The following is a 24,089-nucleotide window of genomic DNA, read 5'->3' as shown; positions in this document are numbered from 1 at the left end:
TTAAGTTGCCTAATAATTATGCACAGTAATAGTCACCTGCACACACAGATATCCTCCTAAAATAGCTAAAACTAAAAAAGCCCCACTCCAACTTCCAAAATATTCAGCTTTGATATTAATGAGACTTTTGGGTTCATTAAGAACATGGTTGTTGTTCAATAATAAAATTAATCCTCAAAAATACAACTTGCCTAATAATTCTGCACTCCCTGTAAAGTAATGCAATAAACCCGCAACCGGCAATCCCCAAAACCCGCCCTTAAGAAGCACACACGCAAATTGGAAAATCTGCTACAGCCTGTGCCAAGGGGGCGGGGCGAGCCAGTCGCCACGGCGACCATGCTGGACATGACATGTGTAATACCAACAGAACCTTAAAATCTTAAACTGACAGGGAGCCAGTGAAGATGAGCCAAAATCGGGGTCATGCGGGCAAACTTTTTGTCTAAGTTAAAAGCCTCTTGATGCTAGACTTCGTGAGGCCGGAGAGTAAAACATTAGTTTTTGAGATGGGAGGTAACAAACGCATGATATTATCTCAGCATCAGACTGGGACAGTATTGAAGATATGAGATTTTCACTTCACGTTGTGGAATGAGATGTTTTTTTTCGACCCCTTGTTACAACGTTATCCTTATGATACCATATCAGTAACAACTATTTTGCATGCCCAAAATGTTATACATTTCAAACTTTGCGGTGTGTGTATGTATTATGAGTTACCTATCTAAGATGTCTGTCTGCTATTGGTCGACGTCATATTAAGTACTGGTTAGGTATTGGTTTGCGTCACAGTGTCAGAAAAATGCTGATAGTGTTGGTGCAATACAGTGGCGATTTTTTTATGTCCTGTATTTTTTAGCTATAGCTAAGAATTGCAGTGATGCTAAAGGGAGAAAAAAACATGATAACTATGTCTCAAAACTTAAATAACAAAAAATATGAAAAAGGCTTCAGGAAGTGAACATCCTGAGTGTACACAAAAGTATTGGGACGTCATCTACAAGTGAAGGGACAAAATCCAATTTGAATAGAAGATTAACTAAAATCTTTAAAATGTAGATACTCTACTGGCTGAACCACTTCCCATCATGTTTTTCTTTCTCTTCATTCAGTTCGGAATCACGTCTGCTTTTCCTGTTAGCTATTGGCCGGCATCTGCTGTTGGTTTGCATTACAACATCATGAAAATTATATGTTATTGGCTGAACTTCCTCCCACAATGCTTTTCTCTCTTCTTTTAATTGAAATCTTGTTCCTTGCAAGTTAGTGATACAATACTGTATTTTTATGCTGTATTTATTAGTTATGGGTACAAAGGTTTGCAGTGATGCTAAAGAGAGAAGCAAAAGATGATAAGCATAGAGTCAATGTTTGCAATTATCATTAAGATACATTAATGGCCGCAACAAGTTGTATATAAGGACTAGGATTTAAAATTAAGATCAAATTGAGTTAAAGAATGCTTCTAAGGGCAGGACAATCCTAGCAAGTGACAGTGCATCCATCCGCTACTCCACTGTACCAGATTGTCACGTCATACCAGATGTAAATCCAATGTAATTTTTTTTTTACATGTATATTAATTTGTTATTTAATCATATACCTGTATATTACGCATACGTTTTACTTACTCTATACTATTTTGTTATTTTAATGTTTTTATTAGTGATAACAGGGGTTCGGAAAGCATTAGCTAATTAGCATGGGTATCTGTTCCCACTTTACTGCAGATTCAATTTGCGATCCCAACCTCAGAATGGATTATTGTTGCATCCCGAGATCTACTATAATTATTCAAATTGACCAGAAATGATAGTTGCGGTTATAACCTACCCCCTCATTTACTCACTGCACTCGCCTTCCTTAATGGAAAAGATCAAGCCCGAAAAATGTGTTTTTCTGTGTTTGGTCACGTTTTCCTCCAAACCAGGTGCAGCTCCAAGAGCCACCCCCTCCTCCCAAGCCACCGACTTCCATGTCGGGTTTTTTAATTTGAAGCGTCTTATCTTATGTTAATGTTTTACCGGATCCCATGGGTGAGAATCCCCCCCCCTGCCTGTGTTTTAAGAGGATTAACAAACTCTCTCTATAAAGCACATTATCTTGTCCTTTGTCGCCACCAGGGCGAGTGTCGGAGATTATAGTCCGGCGTAGATTAGCCCCAGCCTCTTTATTTAGAGCTTTTGTTTCGCGCTCGGCCAGCTGCGACAAGATCGGTCACCCGGTCAAGGAAACCGAAGATGGCAATGGGGGCGATTGGTCATCAGGTAGTCCACAAGACAGAAATTGACAAAAATTGGATAAATTGTCTTGGCGACCTCCTATAAATGTAGCATACAACAAACTTAATGTAAATGTATTTCTTATTGCACTTTAAAACTCCACTGTCTATTATATATTTGTGTTTTTTCCACTGTTTCCATCTGTAACCACTTTTGTTAGCCACTTGACTGCAGGCTGTCTCGCTGCCAGCTGTTATTGTTAGCTGCCCCTGCTTTGTCATTTAGTGTCACTCACCTTCCATGCCTTTTCCTGCAAGCAAACATTGCGAAATTCCATGATTAAGACATCTTCAGTTTCTTCCTCTGTTTCCTTCTCTAGCCACTTGAGCTAGCCATTTGGCTGCAGCCTGTGGCTCGCTGCTAACAGCTATTGTTATTTTTGGTGGGTCCTGCTTTGTCTTAGAGTTTGATTCCCCTACCATAGTTTAAAGCCGGAAGTCCCATTATTCAGGCAGCTTTCCTTCTCTGGCCACCCATCTCTTCTACTTGGTTGCAGGTCTATGGCTCGATGCTAGCCACTACTGTTATTGTTCGCTGCTCCTGTGTAGTTCTTTTCTCACTTTCAACAGCTGCTCATGCAAATAAAAGTCGCCAAATTCTGTGATTTAGGCACCTTTTACTTTTTTCCACTATTTACCTCTCTATCCACTTATGTTAGCCATTTGCTAACACAGCTGCAGGCTATAAATCGTTGCTACCCATTTTTGTTGTTGGCTACGTGTATATAAATTTTACTTCACGCTACAGTGTCACTCGCCTTCCACAGCTGAGTCTCATGATTTAGCCATTTGTGGCTTGTCAACTTTAATGGTTGTATTCCACTGTTTCCTTCTCTGGCCACTATTGTTACTGTTAGATGTTCCTGTCTCATTCATCAGTGTCACTCGCCCATTACAGGTGCTCATGCTGTGTCCTGTGATTCAGGCATCTTCCACTTTTTCCACTCTTTCCTTCTGTAGCCACTCATGTTAGCCAATCGGCTGAAGGTTAAAATTGCCTAGGCAAAGCGTAAAATCAGTATGAGATGGAAATCAGCCCTGAGAAATACTAAGTAATCACCAACAACCCCCAAGGTATCACCACAAACATCACCATCAACCATAGAGAGCGAAAACCTGTCACCAAATGTATATAACTTAGAGCTGTCAAATCAAAAAAAGGGTCAGTACCAGAAATTATGGTCATTATAGCTCAAACCACAGCTGCACTTCCAGACTCAAACCACAGCTGCACTTCCAGACTCAAACCCACCTGGAGGGACAAGAACATAGCAGTGATTTAAAGAGCAAACTCATGCAAGCGCTGGTTACTTCCCTCTTCCTCTATGCTTGCGAGACATGGACTCTCACTGCAAAAATGGAAAAGAAAATCTAGGCCATTAAGATGCGATGCTACAGAAATCTTCTAGGCATCAGCGACCTAGCCCATGTCACAAACGAAACGTGTGTAACACCATCAAAGAGGGCACATTCGAAGAACTGATGTCAACTGTGCTCAAACGAAAACTGTGGAATGGTCACGTCACTAGATCATCAGGACTGACAAAGATCATTCTCAAAGGTATAGTCTTATAGGGCAAAAGAAGAACTGGGCCCACAACATTAAGGAATGGACTGGTGCCAACTTTGCCGTGACCCAAAAGCAGGCCAGGAGCTGTCAGCAGTAGAGAAAGGTCTCCAGAGTTGCGTCCTCAGTGGCTCCCTGGCGACCCTGGCGATTAAGTGATGTATGAACGGTGAATTGTAGATATTAAAACTGTGATTTTCATTTTCAACTCAAATTAAGTGCGGTATTAACAAATCTTCAACCTGATTGTTTGGTGGATTTTATTAATTTATTGTAGTTTGTATATTTTTAGGACACAAAATAAAAACGTGATGTGGCCTGAAAGGGTAAAAGTATTTGTCAGGCTTCGATCTGACAAAAGCGCTAGCATCTTATTGCGTCTTATTGCGTGTTATTGCGTCTAAGCTCCTCCCCCCCATGGGGATTAGTGAGTGTTTGGACGACACATGGCCGTCTCGGCACCTTCTGATTGGATTGCGCTAATCTCTTTAGCCCGCCACCAAACCCGATTACTCCACCGCTAGAGTGGCTGTGGGCGGGTGTCAGATGATTTTTTTAGGGGCGTATGGTAAAAGATTGGATAAGGTGTGCGCCATTAGGAGGCAAAGTCTTTTTCATAAGCGATGATAAGAATCATGGTGAAATCAGGAAAAAAGTAACAGACTATAATACTCCAACACTCTGAAATGTTTGCTATTTATTATCCACTCTGATCTTGTTTCGAAAAAGAGGCGGGGGAACTGAGGGACCGAATGTGATCATCTCGTTTACCAAAAGGGTGCACCATGTCTGTTTGGATATATTCCCATGAGTAAGAGACGATAAGACTCAATTTAATTGTTTTAATTATAAACATTTTTCTGCACTTTATTAATCCGAGGTTCGTTCATTTGACAGTACAATTACTGATTTGTTCGAAACACACACAATAAAGGGACAGTTTGTATTATTTAGGGCCTCCTGTCAGGGACCAGAAACGAAGACGGTACCCACTTGCGTTCGTTTTTCACAGCTTTATTTAGAAGGAGGAAAGGGCTTGCACCCACAATCCAGTGATCGTCGGTCACGGGTAGCAGGTCGCTCGGAACGCGGAAGTGGCACTTCCGTGGCGAGCGAAGGCAGTGTCGAGAGCGGGGGGGAGAACAGGTCGATGGCCGGGACGGTAGAGCAGAAATGTAATCGAGTTCAGAAAAGAGGTCGGCGCCGGGAATCAAACAGAAATCAGGACATGATTGAGTCAGGGTCGAAAAGTGCTTGCCTAGCGTGGGGCTGAGGTTCGCAGACGGACTGACCCCGGGTGACAGGAAGACGGGGGTTTAAAAAGAGGTAAGCAGCCAATCAGCGTCCAAGGCAGTTGGCGCCAAAGGAGCTGACTCAGGTGCCTCACATCAGTAATCATGACACTTCCTAGTGGTTAAATAAATCATTTGAAAAACTTTCATGTTTTTTAAAAAATACTTGTGATACTAATAATAAGTAGAGAAATTCACATTTATTTTACAATACATGAGCCATAAACCTTTCTTATCTGGGCAAAAATTAGAAGATAAATTGTGCTTTATGATCTCTTTGAATCTCTGTAGTTTGTATTTTTCCTTGTGTTTTTAGCACGTGTTTTCTGTTACACTGCAGAACAAGGCAACATTTTGTTGTCAAATAATACACACACTATCCTTTTAAGTGATGGGATCCGATAACTTGGTGCCTCCTAAGGACTGTTGAGGTGCCCGCGGACCTGTTTTCAAAATAACTTACCAGTGCTGGGCCATTGTTAATTTCTAGTAAAATGTTTTTTTGTGTGTTTGATTGACTCTATTTAACCCTTCTTCCAATAATTAACCTGGTAATAACATACTAATATTGTAGTAACAACATAGTAATAACATGGTATGTTATAGAAATGCATGTCTAACTGGGTTGGAATGAACGATGTTCAATCAATCTAACGTCACTCAAAAAACATTTAGATGTGGAAAAATCTACTTTAAAGATATACTAAATTGAAATGTGTGGATAAAAGGAGGTAAAAATAACAGCGTTTAAAAAAAATCTTAAGAAAACCTCTTGCCAACAACATACAAACAAAAAAACAACAGAAAAAACGAATGTGACTCATCATCAATATTAGAGTGTAATGTCTTTTAAGTTAAAGCTTGATCTATTTTGGTCCCTGCTCGCCATTACCAACATTTTTAGAAACAGTAAGAACACAGGTATTGTCCTCGTCCATAGTTACGCGTGTTTCTTTATCTATGTCCCTCTTCGCCTGTTTTTTCATCCCTGTTAAATAATTCATGCTTTTCATAATGTAACTTTAGGGTCTGATACTCTTTACACTCTGTGCTAAGCTCATTGAATTCAACTTCTTTGCCACTGAGATTCCACTCTGCGATGGAGAGTTTAACTTCCCCCTAACGTAGTGTAGGCCCAATTACACTCAAGAACGGTTTAAAAAAAAGGGCCCCCACTGATGGAGCCTTTTGTCCATCCCCACTGAGGCGCCCCCCACTATTTGAGAAACACTGAGTTACTAAGTCATTCAACCTACTGTACACCACCGTCGACTTTTAAAAGCTTCTCTTGACCATTCTCTATTCCCCGCAGTCGTACATGGAGGACCACCTGAAGAACAAGAACCGTCTGGAGAAGGAGTGGGAGGCCTTGTGCGCTTACCAGGCTGAGCCCAACGCCTGCACAGTCGGCCTCAAGGACGGCAACGCCAAGAAGAACCGATCTCTTGCTGTGGTGGCCTGTATGTCCCCGCCCAAAAATTTCTTAACACAAAAATCTGGCTTGGCTATTAAAATTTTCCTTAGAATGTCACAACATTAACTGAAGTTCATGAATATTTAATCGTATTATTCTTAATTTTGCAATTAAGTGCCACAATATTGATATCAGTCACCGTCCCAAGTACCAATACCTGAAAATATAAATCTGATAGCTGTATTGATATTGGTAGTCATCAGTAAAACAAAACATTTTGTTTGTTATTTGTACATCAATCCCTCATACAGTAACCTTTGATTATATATTTTGTGCAGTGATTGTTCAATAAAACACTCAAAATAGAAGCACAAGTTAACTGTGTCTTCCTATCAATACCAATAATCTGTAATATTACTATTACTATTATAAAACTATTACTACTTCTGTAGACCAGTAGTCGAGTCAATTCAAGTCATGTTTATTTGTATAGCCCTTAATCACAAGGATTCTCAAAGGGCTGCACAGACCACAGATTATTGTTAACTACAGACTATTATTACACCATCCCCTTATCTAAAACATACACAAGGGCAAGGAAAAACTCAAAAACCTCGACATGAGGAAAATGAAGAAACCTTGAGAAGGGACCGCACATGAGGTCATCCAGGATGACCAGGCTGCAATGAATGTTGCAATAACAAATAATCTACAGATATTGTCAACATAAAGTATAGGTTATTCATATGCTATAGAATAGAAGTGTGTCCTAAGGCTAGATTTAAACAGTTCCACTGAGGTTGCAGATCGAATCTCAGGGGGAAGAGCATTCCACAGCACCGTGGCCTGGATGGAGAACACTCTCGAACCTGCGGATCTCTTTTTGGCTCTTGGGATCACTAGTAGACCAGCGTTTTCTGAGCGAAGGCTCTGGACCGAAACTAGGGGGAAATTAAATCTGAAAGATATGAGGGAGCAAGTCAATGCATGATTTTGTATACTACTACTACTACTACTACTACTACTACTACTACTACTACTACTACTACTACTACTAATAATAATAATAATAATAATAATAATAATAATGGATATCTTTATTTAAAAAAAAAACATATATATATATATATATATATATATATATATATATATATATACTTTTTAAAAAGTAAATACTCAATATTAGAGTTGCAATAACTGTTTTTTTTTTTTCTATATCGATACTAATAACCAAATCCTTGTTTTTTTTTTTTTTTACAAGATGATTCAAGAGGATGCACAATAACTGTTTCTCATACCCATACAGATCACCAATAAAATCCTGGTTCTTTAGACCGATACCGATAACCCTTTTTTTAAGTAAAGTAGTCTCGGCTGAAACCGTCCTTCCATTTTCGTTCTTTAATTATTGGCTCGATAACTCAATAATGCAGTACATCTTTTTACAGGAATTCATTTTTCTAAAGGTCCGAGAGAGGAATAATGATTTTTTTTCCGACTTTTATCCAACTTTTAAATATGTCCGACTTCTTTCCCGCCATAAATTTGCATTTTTAATATCGTTTTATGGCGATTATCTCAGAGGGATCCGACTAAATTAACATAATGCTCATACTACTACTGTCGGGTGAAAAACTTCATATTCGTGTGTGTGTATATATATATATATATAATATAATTTTTTATTTTTTTTATTATTATTATTTTTTATGGGCAGCACGGCGGCGCAGTGGTTAGCACATGTGCGGCACAGTTCAAGTCATGGGAACCTCCTGCGTGGGTTCAAATCCAGCTCCAGGCTTCCTGTGCGGAGTTTGTATGTTCTCCCCGTGCTTGCGTGGGTTTCCTCCAGGCACTCCGGTTTCCTCCCACATTCCAAAAACATGCATTTCAGGTGAATTGGCCGGTCCAAATTGTCCCTAGGTGTGAATGAGCGAGTGAGTTGTCTGTCCCCTTGTGCCCTGCGATTGGCTGGCAACCAGTTCAGGGTGTCCCCTGCCCACTGCCCGATGATTGCTGAGATGGGCTCCAGCACCCCCACGACCCTATTGAGGATAAGCGGTGCAGCTATTGAGATTATATATATATATATATATATATATATATATATATATATATAATTATCACCGCGACCCTACTGAGGATAAGCGGTGCAGATAATGGATGGATGGATGTATCTCATCTCATTAGCTGCACCGCTTATCCTCAGTAGGGTCGCGGGGGTGCTGGAGCCCATCCCAGAAATTAGTGGGCAGGGGGACACCCTGAACTGGTTGCCAGCCAATGGCAGGGCACACAGGGACAGACAACTCATTCACACCTAGGGACAATTTGGACCGGCCAATCCACCTGAAATGCATGTCTTTGGAATGTGGGAGGAAACCGAAGTGCCCGGAGGAAACCCACGGGGAGAACATACAAACTCCGCACATGAAGTCCGGTAGCTGGATTTGAACCCACACAGTAGGCACTCAAGACCTTAGAACTGTGTCTGCACACGCGATAACCACTACTCCGCCGTGCTGCACCGGATGGATCTATATAATGATTATTATTTAATTATTTATTATTTATTTCAAAAATAATATTTGTAAAACTGTTAGATTTATTTATTTATTTGGCACTATTTTTGAAATGTTGAATCATTAATATTTTTCATAATTTATTTATAAAATGTTTAGAGAAAATTTCAATCATTCATTCAGCTAAATCAAGTCATGTTTACTTGTATAGCCTTTATTCACAATGAGTCTCAAAGGGCTGCACAGACCACAGCCCTATTTGTTAAATGTTTAATGATTTACAATGGAAGGCAAAAGGGACCAATTAATTGTGTTTTTCTCCTAGATGATCATTCCCGCATCACTTTGCGGCTGGACAACAGTCAAGGCAACTCCGACTACATCAACGCTAGCCCAATCGTAAGCCCTGCCCACCCACTGGATATTAATGAGCAAAAAAAAATATTTGAAAACAGATCGAAAATGACTTATGAACCTAATTAGACACATAAAATGTATCGAATGCTTCTTTGACGATATATATGCAAATTATTTTTCTTCCCGGCAGATGGATCACGACCCTCGTAGCCCTGCCTACATTGCCACGCAAGGCCCTCTGCCCTCCACTGTGGCCGACTTCTGGCAGGTCGAGATTGGTTGCCGGGCACAAAACGTCCCTTGGTGTTTTTTTGGGGGAAAAAAGGGAATTTTATGAATATTTCTCAGATGGTTTGGGAGAATGGCTGCGTGGTGATCGTGATGCTAACGCCACTGGTGGAGAACGGCGTCAAACAGTGCTACCACTACTGGCCCGACGAGGGATCCAACCTCTACCACATCTACGAGGTACCCGCTCCGAAATCCTGAGCATCTGGTTGCCATGGTAACGTAATCCCGCTTCTTCGCTACCAGGTCAACCTGGTGTCGGAGCACATTTGGTGCGACGACTTCCTGGTGCGAAGCTTCTACCTGAAGAACATGCAGACCAATGAGACTCGAACCGTCACGCAGTTCCACTTCCTCACATGGCTCAACCAGAGCTTGCCCGATACCAGTCGCACCCTCCTGGACTTCCGCAGGTAACCCCAAAACCTTGGAACCCTTGAAAAAGTTTGCACGGGTTCTCTAGAGTTTGAAGGTTCCAATAGATTTATACACAAAATACTGTAGGGGTGTTTCATTTAAGGTAGAAAAAAAACCCGGAAAAAACGAGCCACCACACATGACACAAGTTAGCTCTTGACCAATCGTGTTCACTTTAGACAAAAAGAACGGTAAAAAGAGCTGCCATGCATGACATTAATTTGCTCTCTCTGCCCCTGCTTTCAGCAGTAGTCGACTGGGGGTAATGGATCGGAGCCAAAAGGATGCAATTCTTTTTTAACCAAATAAACAGAAAAAAAGAGCCTTCACACATAAAAAAATGTGCTCTTTCGGCCTCAGCTCCAACCATTAGTCTACTAGGGATAATTGATTGCAGCCAAAACACCGCAGTTAATTTTTGGTGGGCCACAATGACACGCTTCAGGGGCCCCAACCGAAAGAATGTGTGCTCTGCTGGCCATTGCTCTCAGCAATAGTTGACCAGGGATAATGCAACGCAGCCACAACTGTGAATTTTTTTTTAGGCAGGCCTACTGACAATGGTTCCCTCTGCTGATCTCTTCTTACAGCAGTATGTGATTGGGATAATGGATCTTAGTTGCACAAGTGCAGTTCATTTTAGGCAAAAAAAGTTGCAAGGCCTGAGAAAAATGAGCCACACTGGCTCCCAATTGCAGCAATACGTCATCTGGGATAATGGATCATGGAATATATTTCATTCCATGATGCACTGAGGCTGCACATTACAAAGTGTGAAGTAGCGAGGGGTTACAATATTAGTGAGAGTTCAGCAAATAATAGATTTACAGTTAAGGTATCAGTGTTGGATTGTGTTCAGTTCAAGGTTCACAGATCATTCAACCGCTTGGGTCTGTCAGGGTACCACTGAGGACAAGACTCTGGACAGCTTTCTCAGATACTGTATAGAAACAGAACAAGGAAGTTTACAAGAGTCTACAGGAGTCATAAACGTAACTCAAAAGAAGACTCGACTAAGCGTCCCTGCTACCCAATGTTGAACACTTATTTGATCAAAATCAACAAAACATGAAGAGACGCAGGATATGTAGGAACACAGACAAGCTTTCACTCAACAAAACATGAAAGAAGGGAAATGTACTACCTAACGGTTCTACATGAACAAAACATGAAAGTAAAAGACGCAGAATATAGCGAAAGTCAAGTCATTCAAGTCAAGTCATTTTTATTTGTATAGCCCTTAATCGCAAATAGTCTCAAAGGGCTTCACAAGTTATTACATATAAGTTTAGGTTATTCGTATGCTATAGAGTAGAAGTGAGTTTTAAGCTTCGATTTAAACATTTCCACTGAGGTTGCAGATCGGATCTCAGGGGGAAGAGCATTCCACAACACCGGTGCCCGGATGGAGAACGCTCTCGAACCAGCGGAACACTTTTTGGCTCTTGGGATCACCAGGAGACCGGCGCTCTCAGAACGAAGGCTTCGGGCCGGGACATAGGGGGAAATCAGATCTGAAAGATATGAGGGGGAAAGTCCATGTATGATTTTGTATAGTAATAGGAGAACCTTAAAATCGCATCTTAGGCTAACAGGGAGCCAATGCAGGTTAGCCAAAATTGGGGTGATGTGATCGTACTTTTTTGTCCTCGTTAAAAGCCTCGCTGCTGCATTTTGTACCAGCTGAAGACTCTTGAGTCTGGTCATCGGAAGACCGGAAAGTAGTGCATTACAGTAATCGAGACGGGAGGTAACAAACGCGTGAATTATGATTTCCGCATCCGACTGAGAAAGTATAGGACGAATTTTAGCAATGTTACGGAGATGGAAGAAAGCGGTTCTAGTAATTTTCTTCACATGTGTTTGAAAGGACAGATCGGGGTCAAAAATGACACAAAAAAATTTAAGTGAGTCGCTCTGTGTGATGTGCCAATTGTCGATGTTCACAGCGGTTTTAGAGAATAAGTCACGGGACTAAGATGGACCAATAACTAACATTTCAGTCTTTTCAGAGTTAAGACGCAGGAAATTGAGTGACATCCACTCTTTTATCTCAGTCAGGCAGGCCTCCAAATTTCCACAGTTTAGTGTGGCAGATTCCTCCATCGGGAGATAGAGTTGAGTGTCATCTGCGTAGCAATGGAAACTGATATTATACTTGCGAATAATATCACCTAGTGGAAGCATATAGAATAGAATATAGAATATACCTTTATTGTCATTGTTACAAAATGGGTTAACATATTGTGACAACGAAATTGGGCATGACACTCCAGTTTTACACATTCACAGTGAGGTATGAGCCAAGAAGATAAAGGAACAGAGCAGATAAGGTTATAAAACAAGGGGGATAAGGCTATAGTTAGAATTTACATGGTATTTACACAAGAAATGTCGGCATGTGGGATGTTACATACAGTGTTGTCGTGATACCGTTGGTATCGTAAGGGTTGTGCAATATTGCATTTGGTGCAAAGTCATCATACTGCAAAAAATAAAAAAATAAAAAATATATAATATAAATGCTGAAGAGAAGGGGGCCAAGCACTGAACCCTGAGAAACACCTCAGGTAACACTAAAGGGCTCAGATGTCAATTCGCCATATTTAACGCAGTGTGTCCTATCTGAGAGGTAGGATCTGAACCATAAGAGGACGTTTCCTGAGAGACCAATCCATTTTTCCAACCGTTCTAGCAAGATATTATGGTCCACTGTGTCAAATGCAGCAAAAGTGATGATGCGCCAGAGTCCATTGCCCGTAGGAGATAATTGGTTACCTTAATCAGAGCTGTCTCAGTAGAGTGGTTAGCCCTGAATCCTGATTGCATTGATTCAAAGAGATTGTTCTCGGACATGAAGTCATTCAGCTGCTGTGCCACTACTTTTTCAAGTATTTTAGAAAGAAACGGTAGGTTTGACACAGGTCTATAATTACATAAGTTTTCTGGATCAAGGTTGGGTCGTTTCAGTGTGGGTTTAATGACGGCGGACTTAAAAGCCGCTGGAACTACACCTGAGGAGAGTGATATGTTTAAAATATTTAGAACTGAAGGTGCAAGAACGCCAAAGAGACCTTTAATAAGTGAACCTGGAAGCGGGTCGAACTGGCAAGTCGTCGGTTTGACCGTATTCACCATCTGTTTAAGATTATCGAGTGACAGTTCACTAAAACGGGACAAAATCCCTGGACAGCCACCATGTCGTGCATCTATAGATTTGAGTGCTTTAGTATGTGTTGAATTAATACTGTCTTTAGCGACCTCTTCCTGTATGCTTTGGATCTTCTTAGTAAAGAAGACCATTATGTCGTGGGCAGAATGAGTGGAGCTATCTGGGATAGTCTGTTGCCTTTTAAGCGATGCTACAGTGTTGAAAAGGACCTTGGGATTGTTCTTTTGTGACGCAATCACCTTCGAAAGGTAGGCTGATTTTGCAGAGGCCAGGGCCGCTTTATACTTCAACAAACTATCACACCAGATTTGATGGAAAACCTCAAGCTTGGTAGCGCGCCATTTTCTTTTAGATTTCCTGCATTCTCGTTTAAGGGATCTAGTTTCATCATTAAACCAAGGCTTGCGTCTTTTAGGTCGTGATTTAAGCCGGATGGGCGCTACTGAATCCAGGGCACTAGCCAGGGTAGCATTGAATTCATTTATGAGTGATTCGATAGAGCCTATGTAGGAAGGAAAGGACGCAACTGCTCCTGGAAGAATATCGGAGAGCTCAGAAACTGTGCCCGTGCTTATTTTGCGTCCATTGAACCCTTCAGTTTTTTTGGTACTACATTTAGCTAGCACCTCAAATGTAACTAAATAATGATCCGAGAAAACTGTAGTACACGGTAACACCGTCATGTTTAAGGTTGAAACTCCTCAAGTCAGAACCAAGTCGAGCGTGTTTCCATCTTTATGGGTTGGCAAATCAACCAGTTGATTAAAACCAAATGCATCAATTAGAGACTGAAACGCAACAGTGAGTGAACTGAGTAGGGAGTTCATATGAATGTTAAAGTCCCCCATAATTATAATTTTGTCTGCATAGGTTACTAGTTTTAGACAAAAGTTCAGCAAATTTGTCTAAGAAAGTTGTGTATGGTCCTGGTGCGCGATAGATAGTTATTACATAAATTGACAATGGAGAGGACCTCATAACAAGAGCCTCGAACGACTCGTGATTATTAGAGGTACAAGGAGTAAATTTGAGCTTTTTTTTTCAAAGAACGTGCTACATGGCTGTTAACGTAGTCTGGTGGTGTAGCATTATTTAGTGGTAAAAACTCATCCGGGCGTAACCAAACAGTTAAGTTTATAATCGCGAATAATATTATCTACAAGTAAAGCTTTAGAAGCGAGCGATCTAACATTTAAAAGACCAAATTTTAGCTTTGCTGAATCATTTAACTTAGCTGTAGTCTTTGTAGAGATCGTCACAAGATGTCGCCGTTCGTGTGCGTTGGGCTTCAGGCGTCGGTTGACTCGCAGAATCGACGAAAAAATGATGGTTGGATTAGACAGATCTTCATGTTGTTGCTCCTTCAACTTCACACGCTTCCCTGCACGACATCCCCGCTTCTGTTTTCTGTCTTTGCGCCGTCTTCGTCTTCGATTTTTCTTTTTCTTCGGTGGAGCGGGAAAGCAGGGCGAACCCGAGTCACTTTGGAGCTCATTCGGGATGTCATGGGTGGTATAGAAAGTGCCCGAAAAGTCGAAATTTAGACGCCCACCGAGTCGGATGAGCTCCTCCCGGCTGTAGGTCTTATTGGCCACGCATGTATCCAAAAGGGAAAGCAGGAGGACAGTGGTAAATAGTAGGATAGCCGGATAGCAACTAGCCGCAACGTAAACACGCGCCGCCATGTTAGTTGAAGTCAAGCTGTAACTAACCAAAACATGAGAAAAAGATAATGTGCGATACGTGGCAATGCCAATTTGTACTAAATAAACAAAACAAAATCAGAGGATGCATGGAACATGCTCATGGTTGGACTGAACAACTACGATATATACCAACACCAAGAAGACCTAACAGAACAAAACATGAAAGGAAAAGATGCAGGATATGTAGGAATACCAACTGATTATAATCCAACCAAACTCAATAAAAATAAAGAGGACACATGTTGGATCACAAACCGGTTCTAACTGAACAAAACATAAAAGTGGGACATCACAAGAAACATTCCCACACCTGGACAGGACAAAAAAAAGGGGGCCATAACGATGAGACCCCGAGTTATGCACACACAGTAAGTGAACAAAATCATAAAGGCAAGGCAACACAGGATATGTTGGAACACTAACCAACACTAACTGAACAGAACATGAAAATCTAGCTCTTGTCCAGACTTTTTATGAGTCTACTCTTGGCAGATTTTCTAAACAAACCAATTATTGTTTTTTTTTAATCGACTTTAAGCATTCATGAGCCTTCAGGGTAGATGATGCCATTGGAGTGTTCAGCCTAGTTACCGTGGAAACAAGTCTCACCCCCAAAACACTCTTTTCTCCGTTAGCAGCTAACTAGCGGTCGCCGCTGTCATTTTTGTGATGTTGCAGCTAGTAATATAAGCCCAGTTGCATAGTCACAAAAGTGATCATTGGAGACTGACATTCTGCATCTCAAGGGGGACTGCATGAACGCCCCCAAAAACCCTCGACTCAAAACTAACACCCCCCTATTTTTGCCTCCCGGCTGTGCTCGCTGACCCCAAACGACGGCTCTGCTTCTTTTTGCTTACTCATGCTTGGCTTGCCATCCGCTCCCACGACTGAGCCCCTTTGACCGAGCGTCACACTCCTCCCTTTTTAGGGGATAATAGAGGATTTCCTCCACCGTGATTTTGGCTTCTTGGGTTCAATCCAGAGGTGGGCAAAGTAGGCAAATGTACTCTTGCTTCAGAATGCTGCCTGTTGGTTATTTGATTCACTGTTCAAATCTAAATGAAATAAACAAGATCTCTGACAATATATATGGGCCTTAAGCAGAGACAGACGTGGAGGGGATTTAAGTAACGGGTTCAATGTAGCGTAAGTCAGAGTACAGTTTCTTGACAAATCTACTCAAATAAATGTAAAAAGTATAGTGATTTAGAAATACTCCTAGAAGTACAAAATGTCTCAAGTAAATGCAACCGAGTAAATGTAACTCATTACTACCCACCTCTGGTTCTATCAAATGCATGAGGGTCCTTGTGTGGAAGGGGGTATGGGAAAAAATAACTGCAAGGGGACACATTTAGGCTGAAACAGATGGAGGTCCATGTCATTGTCCGCCATTTTCCTCCAGATTCTGTGTGAAATTTCAAGCAAACCCCTTTTATCATTTTGTGAAAGGTAGCAAAGCCCCAGAATTTGGGGTCAAGTGGAGGTGTGTGAATTTTCAATCTGCAGTTTCACATTTTTGTAAAAAGCAACCCCACCACTTGTTTTACCGGACACAGAAATACAGTCAATCATTTTGCTGTGTGAAAGCACAAACTCTCCATGATACTGCTTGTGTAAAAAGGTATGAAAAAAGTATTTGAAAAGGTAGACTATTTTTATTTGCTTTGTATGTAAAGTACATATCAGGAAGGACCAACCTAGTCCACTTGATCCATTTTATCCTCATATCCTTATTTAAATGTGAGGTGCGGTATCTCTGTTTGAAAATGAATTAAGGAAGTGTGAAATTTAACTCTGGAAACAGTTTTTTTCTTACTCTTTTTTGTGTTGAAAACATTTATTACTGTTAGAGAATTATTAATTTGCTGTATTATCCTCGATGATTAAGGGATGCTGTGTCTCTGTGTGAAAGCGGTTGATGTAAACCTTCACACTCAAAACTTATTCTTCTTTTTTTTGTGTTGAAAATATTTGTGACTTTAAGATATGTTAGATGCATCACACCATCATCAAATGAAAACGGAATGTTGGGTCTCTGCGTGAAAGGGGATGTGCGGACGTGAAATGTAACTCTTGCCACGTATTTCTCTTACCCTTTTGCGTTGACATGATTTATCGCAAGATATTCTAGATTAATCACTCCATCATCAAATTAATACGGTATGTTGAGTATCTGTGTGAAATGGGACAAAGGTGGTGTGAAATTTAACCCTTAAAACTCATTTGTACCCCCCTTTTTTGCTGAAAACATTTATTACTGATCGTGAATAATTATTTGTTATACCATCCTTTATTTAATAATTAACAATACAGTGACGCTGTGTCTCTGTGTAACAATGGTTCATAAAATATGAAATTTAACTCTCAAAACTCATTTTTCTTACCCTGTTTTGTTACTGTCCCAAAATTACTCAATTGTTACAGCAACCTCAACATTTAGATAGATAGAAATAGATAGATACTTTATTCATCCCTGTAGGGAAATTCACACTTCCAGCAGTATCCTTGTAATAAAATAAAATAATAAAATAAAGATATAGAAATAAAAAATATGCAAATATGGGGGTGGGGTTTAATGTGGGCTTTTACTCCCCCGAGTGGAGTTAAAGAGCCTCATGGCATGAGGGGCAAATTTGTTAAATTTGTGTCAGAGGTGACATTTAACTCTTGAAAGTTCTCTAACCCTTTGGTGTTGAAAACATTTATAACTTTAAGATGTTCTGGATTATTTGCACCATTGTCATATAAATATGGGATCTGGTGTCTCTGTGTGAAAGGGGATAAAGGAGATGTGAAATTCAAAACTATTTTCTTAAAATAAGCTAAATTTTCTGCCAAAGCGGTTCGATAATGATTTTCTCAAATCTTTATTCAGTCACAATGACGTGACATTAAAGTATGGGATTTTTTTTCTTCTTTGCAGGAAGGTGAACAAGTGTTACCGTGGCCGCGCCTGCCCCATCATCGTGCACTGCAGGCGAGTGGGCGGTGCCGCAGTCGCTGCCATGTGATTTTCATATACTCGATTTTCTCGACAATAATTGTTTGTTTTTTTTCATAATGCAGCGACGGAGCCGGCCGAAGCGGAACGTACATCCTTATCGACATGGTCCTCAACCGGATGGCCAAAGGTGGGCATGGACATTCAAATAGTTTCCCTCATGCTAATAGGCACAACATTATTGCCCCCTTCCTGATTTCTGTGGATTTTTTTTGCATATCTATCACTCAAAAAAGTTTGAGATCATCAAAACAATTTTGATATCACACCTATAATACAAAATGCAGTTTTAAAACTTTGAATCAGTTTGGTGCAAGAGACGGGTGTTCTACAATGTTTACATAAGGAACTTTGATTTTTTGTTTACGGAAGATTTATCTTTGACACCACAAGTTTTATGCACTTTCCCCTTACTTGGTATGCATTTTTGGTTAAAAAACCTACGACAGCTTTACAGCAAATTTATAGTTCAACAGTGTTGACATAAAGTACTTGAATTTTGTTATGAAATCTTTGTCATTACAGTCTGTATGCACGTTTACTGTACTAGGTGTAGGCCTATACCATTTGACATAATAAATGTAATGTTATTTTCTATGCATATTTTTTTTAATATTTACTGTCATTTGTAAATAGTTATAATAGGGAAAGTACAACTTCACCTTTTCATCTGCCGCCATATGGTGAAAGTTTAAAAAACAAGTGATGGTGCTTTAAAAATATTCATCTAGTGACAAGATAGTGTCGCACTGCCTTGTGGCATCACACCAAAAATAATCGTACTTCTCTCATGTATTGTTTTTTTGTTTTTTTCTTTTGTATTATGTCAGTGTTTATGGAGTATTTCTCTTTTCTTTCTTTTTTTTAACTTAAATTCGATTGTTAATATATTTTTGTGATGTTTGCAGGCGCCAAGGAGATGGACATGGCGGCCACTCTAGAGCACCTGCGGGACCAGCGGCCTGGGATGGTTCAAACCAAGGTCAGAAAAAAAAGATTTGTTTTCCTTTTGAAAGTGGAAAAAAAATGGATTTCAAACGCAACATGGTACCCAATGTTTTTTGTTTTTTAAACTTAAAGCCCCATTGTGTAATATTTTACCACTACATGGCACTGTAAAACCAGTGCCAAATGATCACAGTCTAGCAGCAAGACGCCAAACAATCATAGCAGTGCCTACTAGGTATGGATTCCGCTTTATAAAAGAAACACAAATCTCTTGACCTATGATTTTTTTTTTCAGGAAAAAAATAACATAAGTATGATAGTTAATCTATTTTTGCCTAATACTCAAATCAGTGTTTTTTTTTTACTGAATAAACTTATTTTGTATCTCTAGGAAGCACTAAAGATGATACACTGTCCCTTTAAATAACACAAATTATCAACTAAATTAAATTCTGCGTCTTATCATATAGGAGTTTTGCATTCTCAACAGGTCCTCAACAGGGTAGGAACTTCTGAAATCTTGCTACATGAGATTCTCGCTGCATACATTCCTTAAAACATAAACACAAATACAAATTATTGCTGGTAAAGGAAAACAAGTATATATTTCTCAAAAACAGGAAAATCTTTTGGATGGAAAACCAAATAAACGTCAGAAAATCTTCAAAACTAGGAAGGTGCAGAAAGAAATATTCTGTAAAATCAGGAAAAATTATCTTCACAAAAACACATTGAGCAATTATCTTTTCTGAAGCACTTGAGAAAAATATTTAAAAAAACAGAAAAATAAACCTGGACTAAAAACAATTATGCCAAAAACAAAAATTTGGGAAAAAAAGTATTCACGAAAGCTGATATCTATTATTTCCTCCTCAAATATTTCAGATTTTTTTTTAAATTCCCAATTTTTATTGAAGAATATATATTATAAGAAAAAAATGGCGAAATAGTTTTGAATATCTTAAACAAAAAATATTTTGTAAGATTTTTTGGGGGAGGCAAAACAAAAAAGAATGATTACATTTTTTTTAGAAAAACATGGAAAAACATATTTAAAAAAGAAAAAAGAAAAGAAAATACGAGTAAAAAACATAAATAAAAGCAAATATTACAAAAACATAAAAATATTAGGGAAACCCGAACATAACAGTACACTTCGGTATTTTTTTTCAAATTAAAACGAGATGAAAATGAGGGTACTCGGCTTCAAAGTAAAACATCGAAAAAATATAGAACATTCCAATAACAAACTTTTTTAGCTACCGTAATCTCATTTGGCAGAGGCAAAGCATGCTGGGAAACTAATCAAAGTAGGGTGCAATATTTCAGCTGCTACTTCCCGTTAGTACTATTATTTTGAAAGCTTTTTACCCTTCCTCCGAGCAGTCTACTAGGAATCAGCCAGAAAGTGGAGAGGTCTCACTTTGCCAATATTTCACCTTTGCCATTTATTTTATATATGTATATAAATGCATACACACATTTTATATTATATATGAAAGTTAGATTTTCTTTTCTGTTTATTAAATGTTATTTAATTTTTTTGTTGTGGACAGGATCAATTTGAGTTTGCGTTGACGACGGTGGCCGAAGAAGTCAACGCTATCCTCAAAGCGCTTCCTCAGTAGCCGAAGAGCTAGCAAGAGAGCTAGCGGGCAGGCTAGCGGGCAGGCTAGCCTGCTAGCTAGCGAGCATTTTCTCGACTGTTTTGCGGTCTGACGAGCGCTCTTCTTCCTCTTCCGTCCACTTTCTCTTTTTTTCTCGCATTCGGTCTTTTGATTCTTCGCTATCGACGGCTAAATACGTCGAAGCTTTGTTTAAAGTTTGCTAGCAATGGTTTCTGCTACCTAATATTTGACGTGAAATATTAATTTTAGTCCAATGAGAAAAACATGTAAAATGCAAAATGAAGCCACTGGTGAGCTGCTGTGGACCACTGCTCACACTGACACTGACTCTCAAAATAACATACAAGTCAAGTTATGTTTATATGTGACACCCTTAATCACACATAGTCTAGAAGCGCTAAATAGACTACCATTACGACATCCCCTGATCTAAAACCTACATGAGGGCAAGGAAAAACTCAAAGACCTCAGTGTGAGGAAAATGAAGAATCCTTGAGGAGGGGCCGCACATGGGGTAAACCCCCCTTCCAGGATGTCCAGGCAAGTTTGATCACATGGACTCCATTTTAGAGGACCGTATTTTTTTCATCCCAATTTTAAAACTTATTTTTGTAGTTTTTCTTGGTAAAAAAATTAACTAAATCAAAACATATTTATTTTAAAATGAAACCGAATATTTATATTTTTATTTATATTTTGAGCATAAATAGTTCTCAAGATTAAATAAGATCCCTAAACAAGTCAGGCTTTGGCTAACGTTCAAATGCTAGCTGGACTTCAGCTAATGTTTGCATGCTAGCTAGACTTTGTCGTAATTTTCACCAGCTAGCATGATATTGGGTAATGTTGAAAAACTAACCAGACTTCCGCTAATCTCTACATGCTAGCTGGCTAATGTGTATGTGCTAGCCATACCTAGGATAATGTTTCAAAACTACACAGACTACCGCTAATTTCTACATATTAGCGAAGTTAGGCTAATGTTTAAATTCTGGCCAGACTTTTCCTAAAGTTTACATTTTAGTCGTGCTTTGGCTGTGTTTCGCCTTTTTTTTTAGTTTCGTCCCAAAATTCAAATTCAAGTGTCCCATTTTTACCATTGAATTGTACAAAAATGTGATCTGTTGTCAAATCAGTGCACTTTTTTTTTTTTTTTTTGCAAAATTGTGACCTTTGAAATCATTAATTTATTGATTTATTTCAGGGTCATATATTTTGTTCTTTGGGTTGGGTGATTTTGGTGTCTACCAACTTTATAATTAAGCTTTGGGCTGCAAACAGCTCCAATTTTTAAGTTTATGACTCAATTGAAAGCAAATTTCAGAAAAAAAAATTCCAGGTTAATCGAGATTTTCTCACAAATTCAAACCATTTCACGAACTTTTTCTCGATCTCGCACTTGTTTAGTCGTATTCGGTATTCTTGGTAACTAGTTGTGCTTTCGATGGGTCGTCTCGACATCCCGACACGTCGTTATAGCTACGATAGTTGTACGAAAAATAAAAACCTGTGCTAGTTTCAAAACTGTTTTTTGGCATGAGATGTATTCAAAGTGAAGATACACCTTACAAATATTGCTGATTTGTTTTTATGGAGCATGAAATAGATTCAATTTTAGACTGTGAGGTCTAATCTGTGGCGCCGATAACGGTTAAATAAGAGGAGCCGCTTCAGTTTGGCCTGGAGTGGTCTGTGTTCCCTCCCACAAGATAGAATTCAGCGCTTTTTAACTAGTGCTCGGAATCTCATTTGTGATTTTCCTGAAATTGTTCGCCTTATTCCGATCTTTCCTTCATCGTGCATGGCTTCTGATATTGTCAATATTAATCGATATTGTATCGTTATTAGACAAGATTAAAGGAAGCGTTCGATTATTCTTTGCTGGTTATTGGATTGATTTGATGTTTTTGTGTCATAACAAGTATAATTACACATACGTTGTAAAGAAGAGCCACAAATTTTGTTTTATTGGTGTCAATAAAAAAGGATGGTGATGTCTAAAAGGATTGTTCATTTTTTATTTTATTCTATTGTTATTAAAGGATTGTGTTTTTTTTTCATTTGTAAAAGAGAACAGTATGGATTATATAAAAAAAAAAAGATGTATTAACCTTCCAAAAAATAAGCACCCCAAAAATGGTCAAAAATGGCTTCTGATTGGTTAAATTCCAATTTCTGTATTTTATAGTGTATTAAGAAATAATTGACAAATTTTATTGTTTTTTTTTTATTAATAAATATGTATTTCTTATTTGGAATTAAAGATAAAATATTAAATTAATATGTTACTTCATTAATACATTATGAAATAAATAGAATAACCTACCATTTGCTTTATCAATAATGAATATTTATTTCTTTTTTTTAATAATTATTTTTAATTTGCTGAAGATAATATGTATCTTTTATGTATACCTGATTAATTAACATTTTAAGAAGTACATTTATTTTATTATTAATATTGTTACATTTTTGCTCAGCCTAATGTCAAATCAAGCTAATAGTCAAATTATAAACGAAGGATACGTTATTTTTTACAAAATGTTTTTGTTTTATCAATTTGTATTATTTTCTGGATCAATAATTACAGCAATCAATAATTGATTTCTCTTATTACAAAATGAAATTATGTTCTGGCAAATAGCTTTAAATGCCAAAGTGACATAGAAGAAAAAAAACTTTGTTTTATATAATCAAAAATATGTATTATTCATCAAATATGAACTGTTTAACTTTTTATTAAAATTTTGAATTTTTGTCAGATCAAGTGAAATATTGGTTGGTAAATTAACAAGACAAAATAATTTTTGTTTTATCATAAATATGTATTCTTTTATTTCTAACTAATTAATTAATAGTTCTAAGAATTAAATCAATTCAATATTACTTAATTATTATTTCACTACACATTTTAGTAATTTTTTGGTCAAATCAAGTATTCAATTTAACGAAAGGAACACATTTTTAAAATGTATTTTATTTCATTTTAAATCTATATTATTTTATGGATAAGTTATTCATAAACATTTATAAGAAATACATTAATTCATTCATCATTATGTTATTACAAATTAAATGTTCATGTCAAATCAAGTTAAACGTCAAATTAACAAAAATGTTATTTTTATTATATTTCTAGTATACATCTGAATTATTTTATCAAGAAAATATGATTAATAAACATTTAATTTTTGGTCAAATCAAGTTAAAGGTCAAATTAAGAAAAACGATTTTTTTAGTTATTATATTTTTTTATTACTGATATATACTGTTTTATGAAGAACATTTCTAGGAATTATAATAACAAATTATTTGATTACGAATTGATAGTATTTTTGGTCAAATTAACAAAAAGGGGGGTACTGTATTTACCTATTTTTATTTTCAAAATGAAATTAACTACTAAAAGATATATGCATTTTTAAAAACGAATAACATTTAATTCATGGAATTCTTAAACTATAATAATGAAACTACAGCCGAAATT

The 24,089-nt window shown here is 38.2% G+C and overlaps 1 protein-coding gene across 1 annotated transcript in view; it reads left to right on the top strand.

Moving 5' to 3' along the window:
- slco5a1b (solute carrier organic anion transporter family member 5A1b) overlaps positions 1-22,605 on the top strand; it is a 73,537-nt gene extending 50,932 nt beyond the window's left edge. Inside the window, exons 13-21 of the mRNA XM_088345020.1 lie at positions 6,456-6,603; positions 9,405-9,478; positions 9,627-9,704; positions 9,785-9,904; positions 9,971-10,137; positions 17,949-18,002; positions 18,092-18,156; positions 18,935-19,008; positions 20,531-22,605. Coding sequence (XP_088201146.1) covers positions 6,456-6,603; positions 9,405-9,478; positions 9,627-9,704; positions 9,785-9,904; positions 9,971-10,137; positions 17,949-18,002; positions 18,092-18,156; positions 18,935-19,008; positions 20,531-20,602 — 852 coding nt within the window. The 3' untranslated portion in view covers positions 20,603-22,605. The remainder of the gene's footprint in view (positions 1-6,455; positions 6,604-9,404; positions 9,479-9,626; positions 9,705-9,784; positions 9,905-9,970; positions 10,138-17,948; positions 18,003-18,091; positions 18,157-18,934; positions 19,009-20,530) is intronic.
- Positions 22,606-24,089: the final 1,484 nt, after the last annotated feature.

The sequence above is a fragment of the Urocampus carinirostris genome, chromosome 1 (assembly GCF_059441175.1).
Source record: "Urocampus carinirostris isolate Australia breed hairy pipefish chromosome 1, RoL_Ucar_1.0, whole genome shotgun sequence".
Taxonomy (NCBI): Eukaryota; Metazoa; Chordata; class Actinopteri; order Syngnathiformes; family Syngnathidae; genus Urocampus; species Urocampus carinirostris.
Note: the sequence above shows the minus strand (reverse complement) of the source record. Positions and strands in the feature narration are given on the sequence as shown.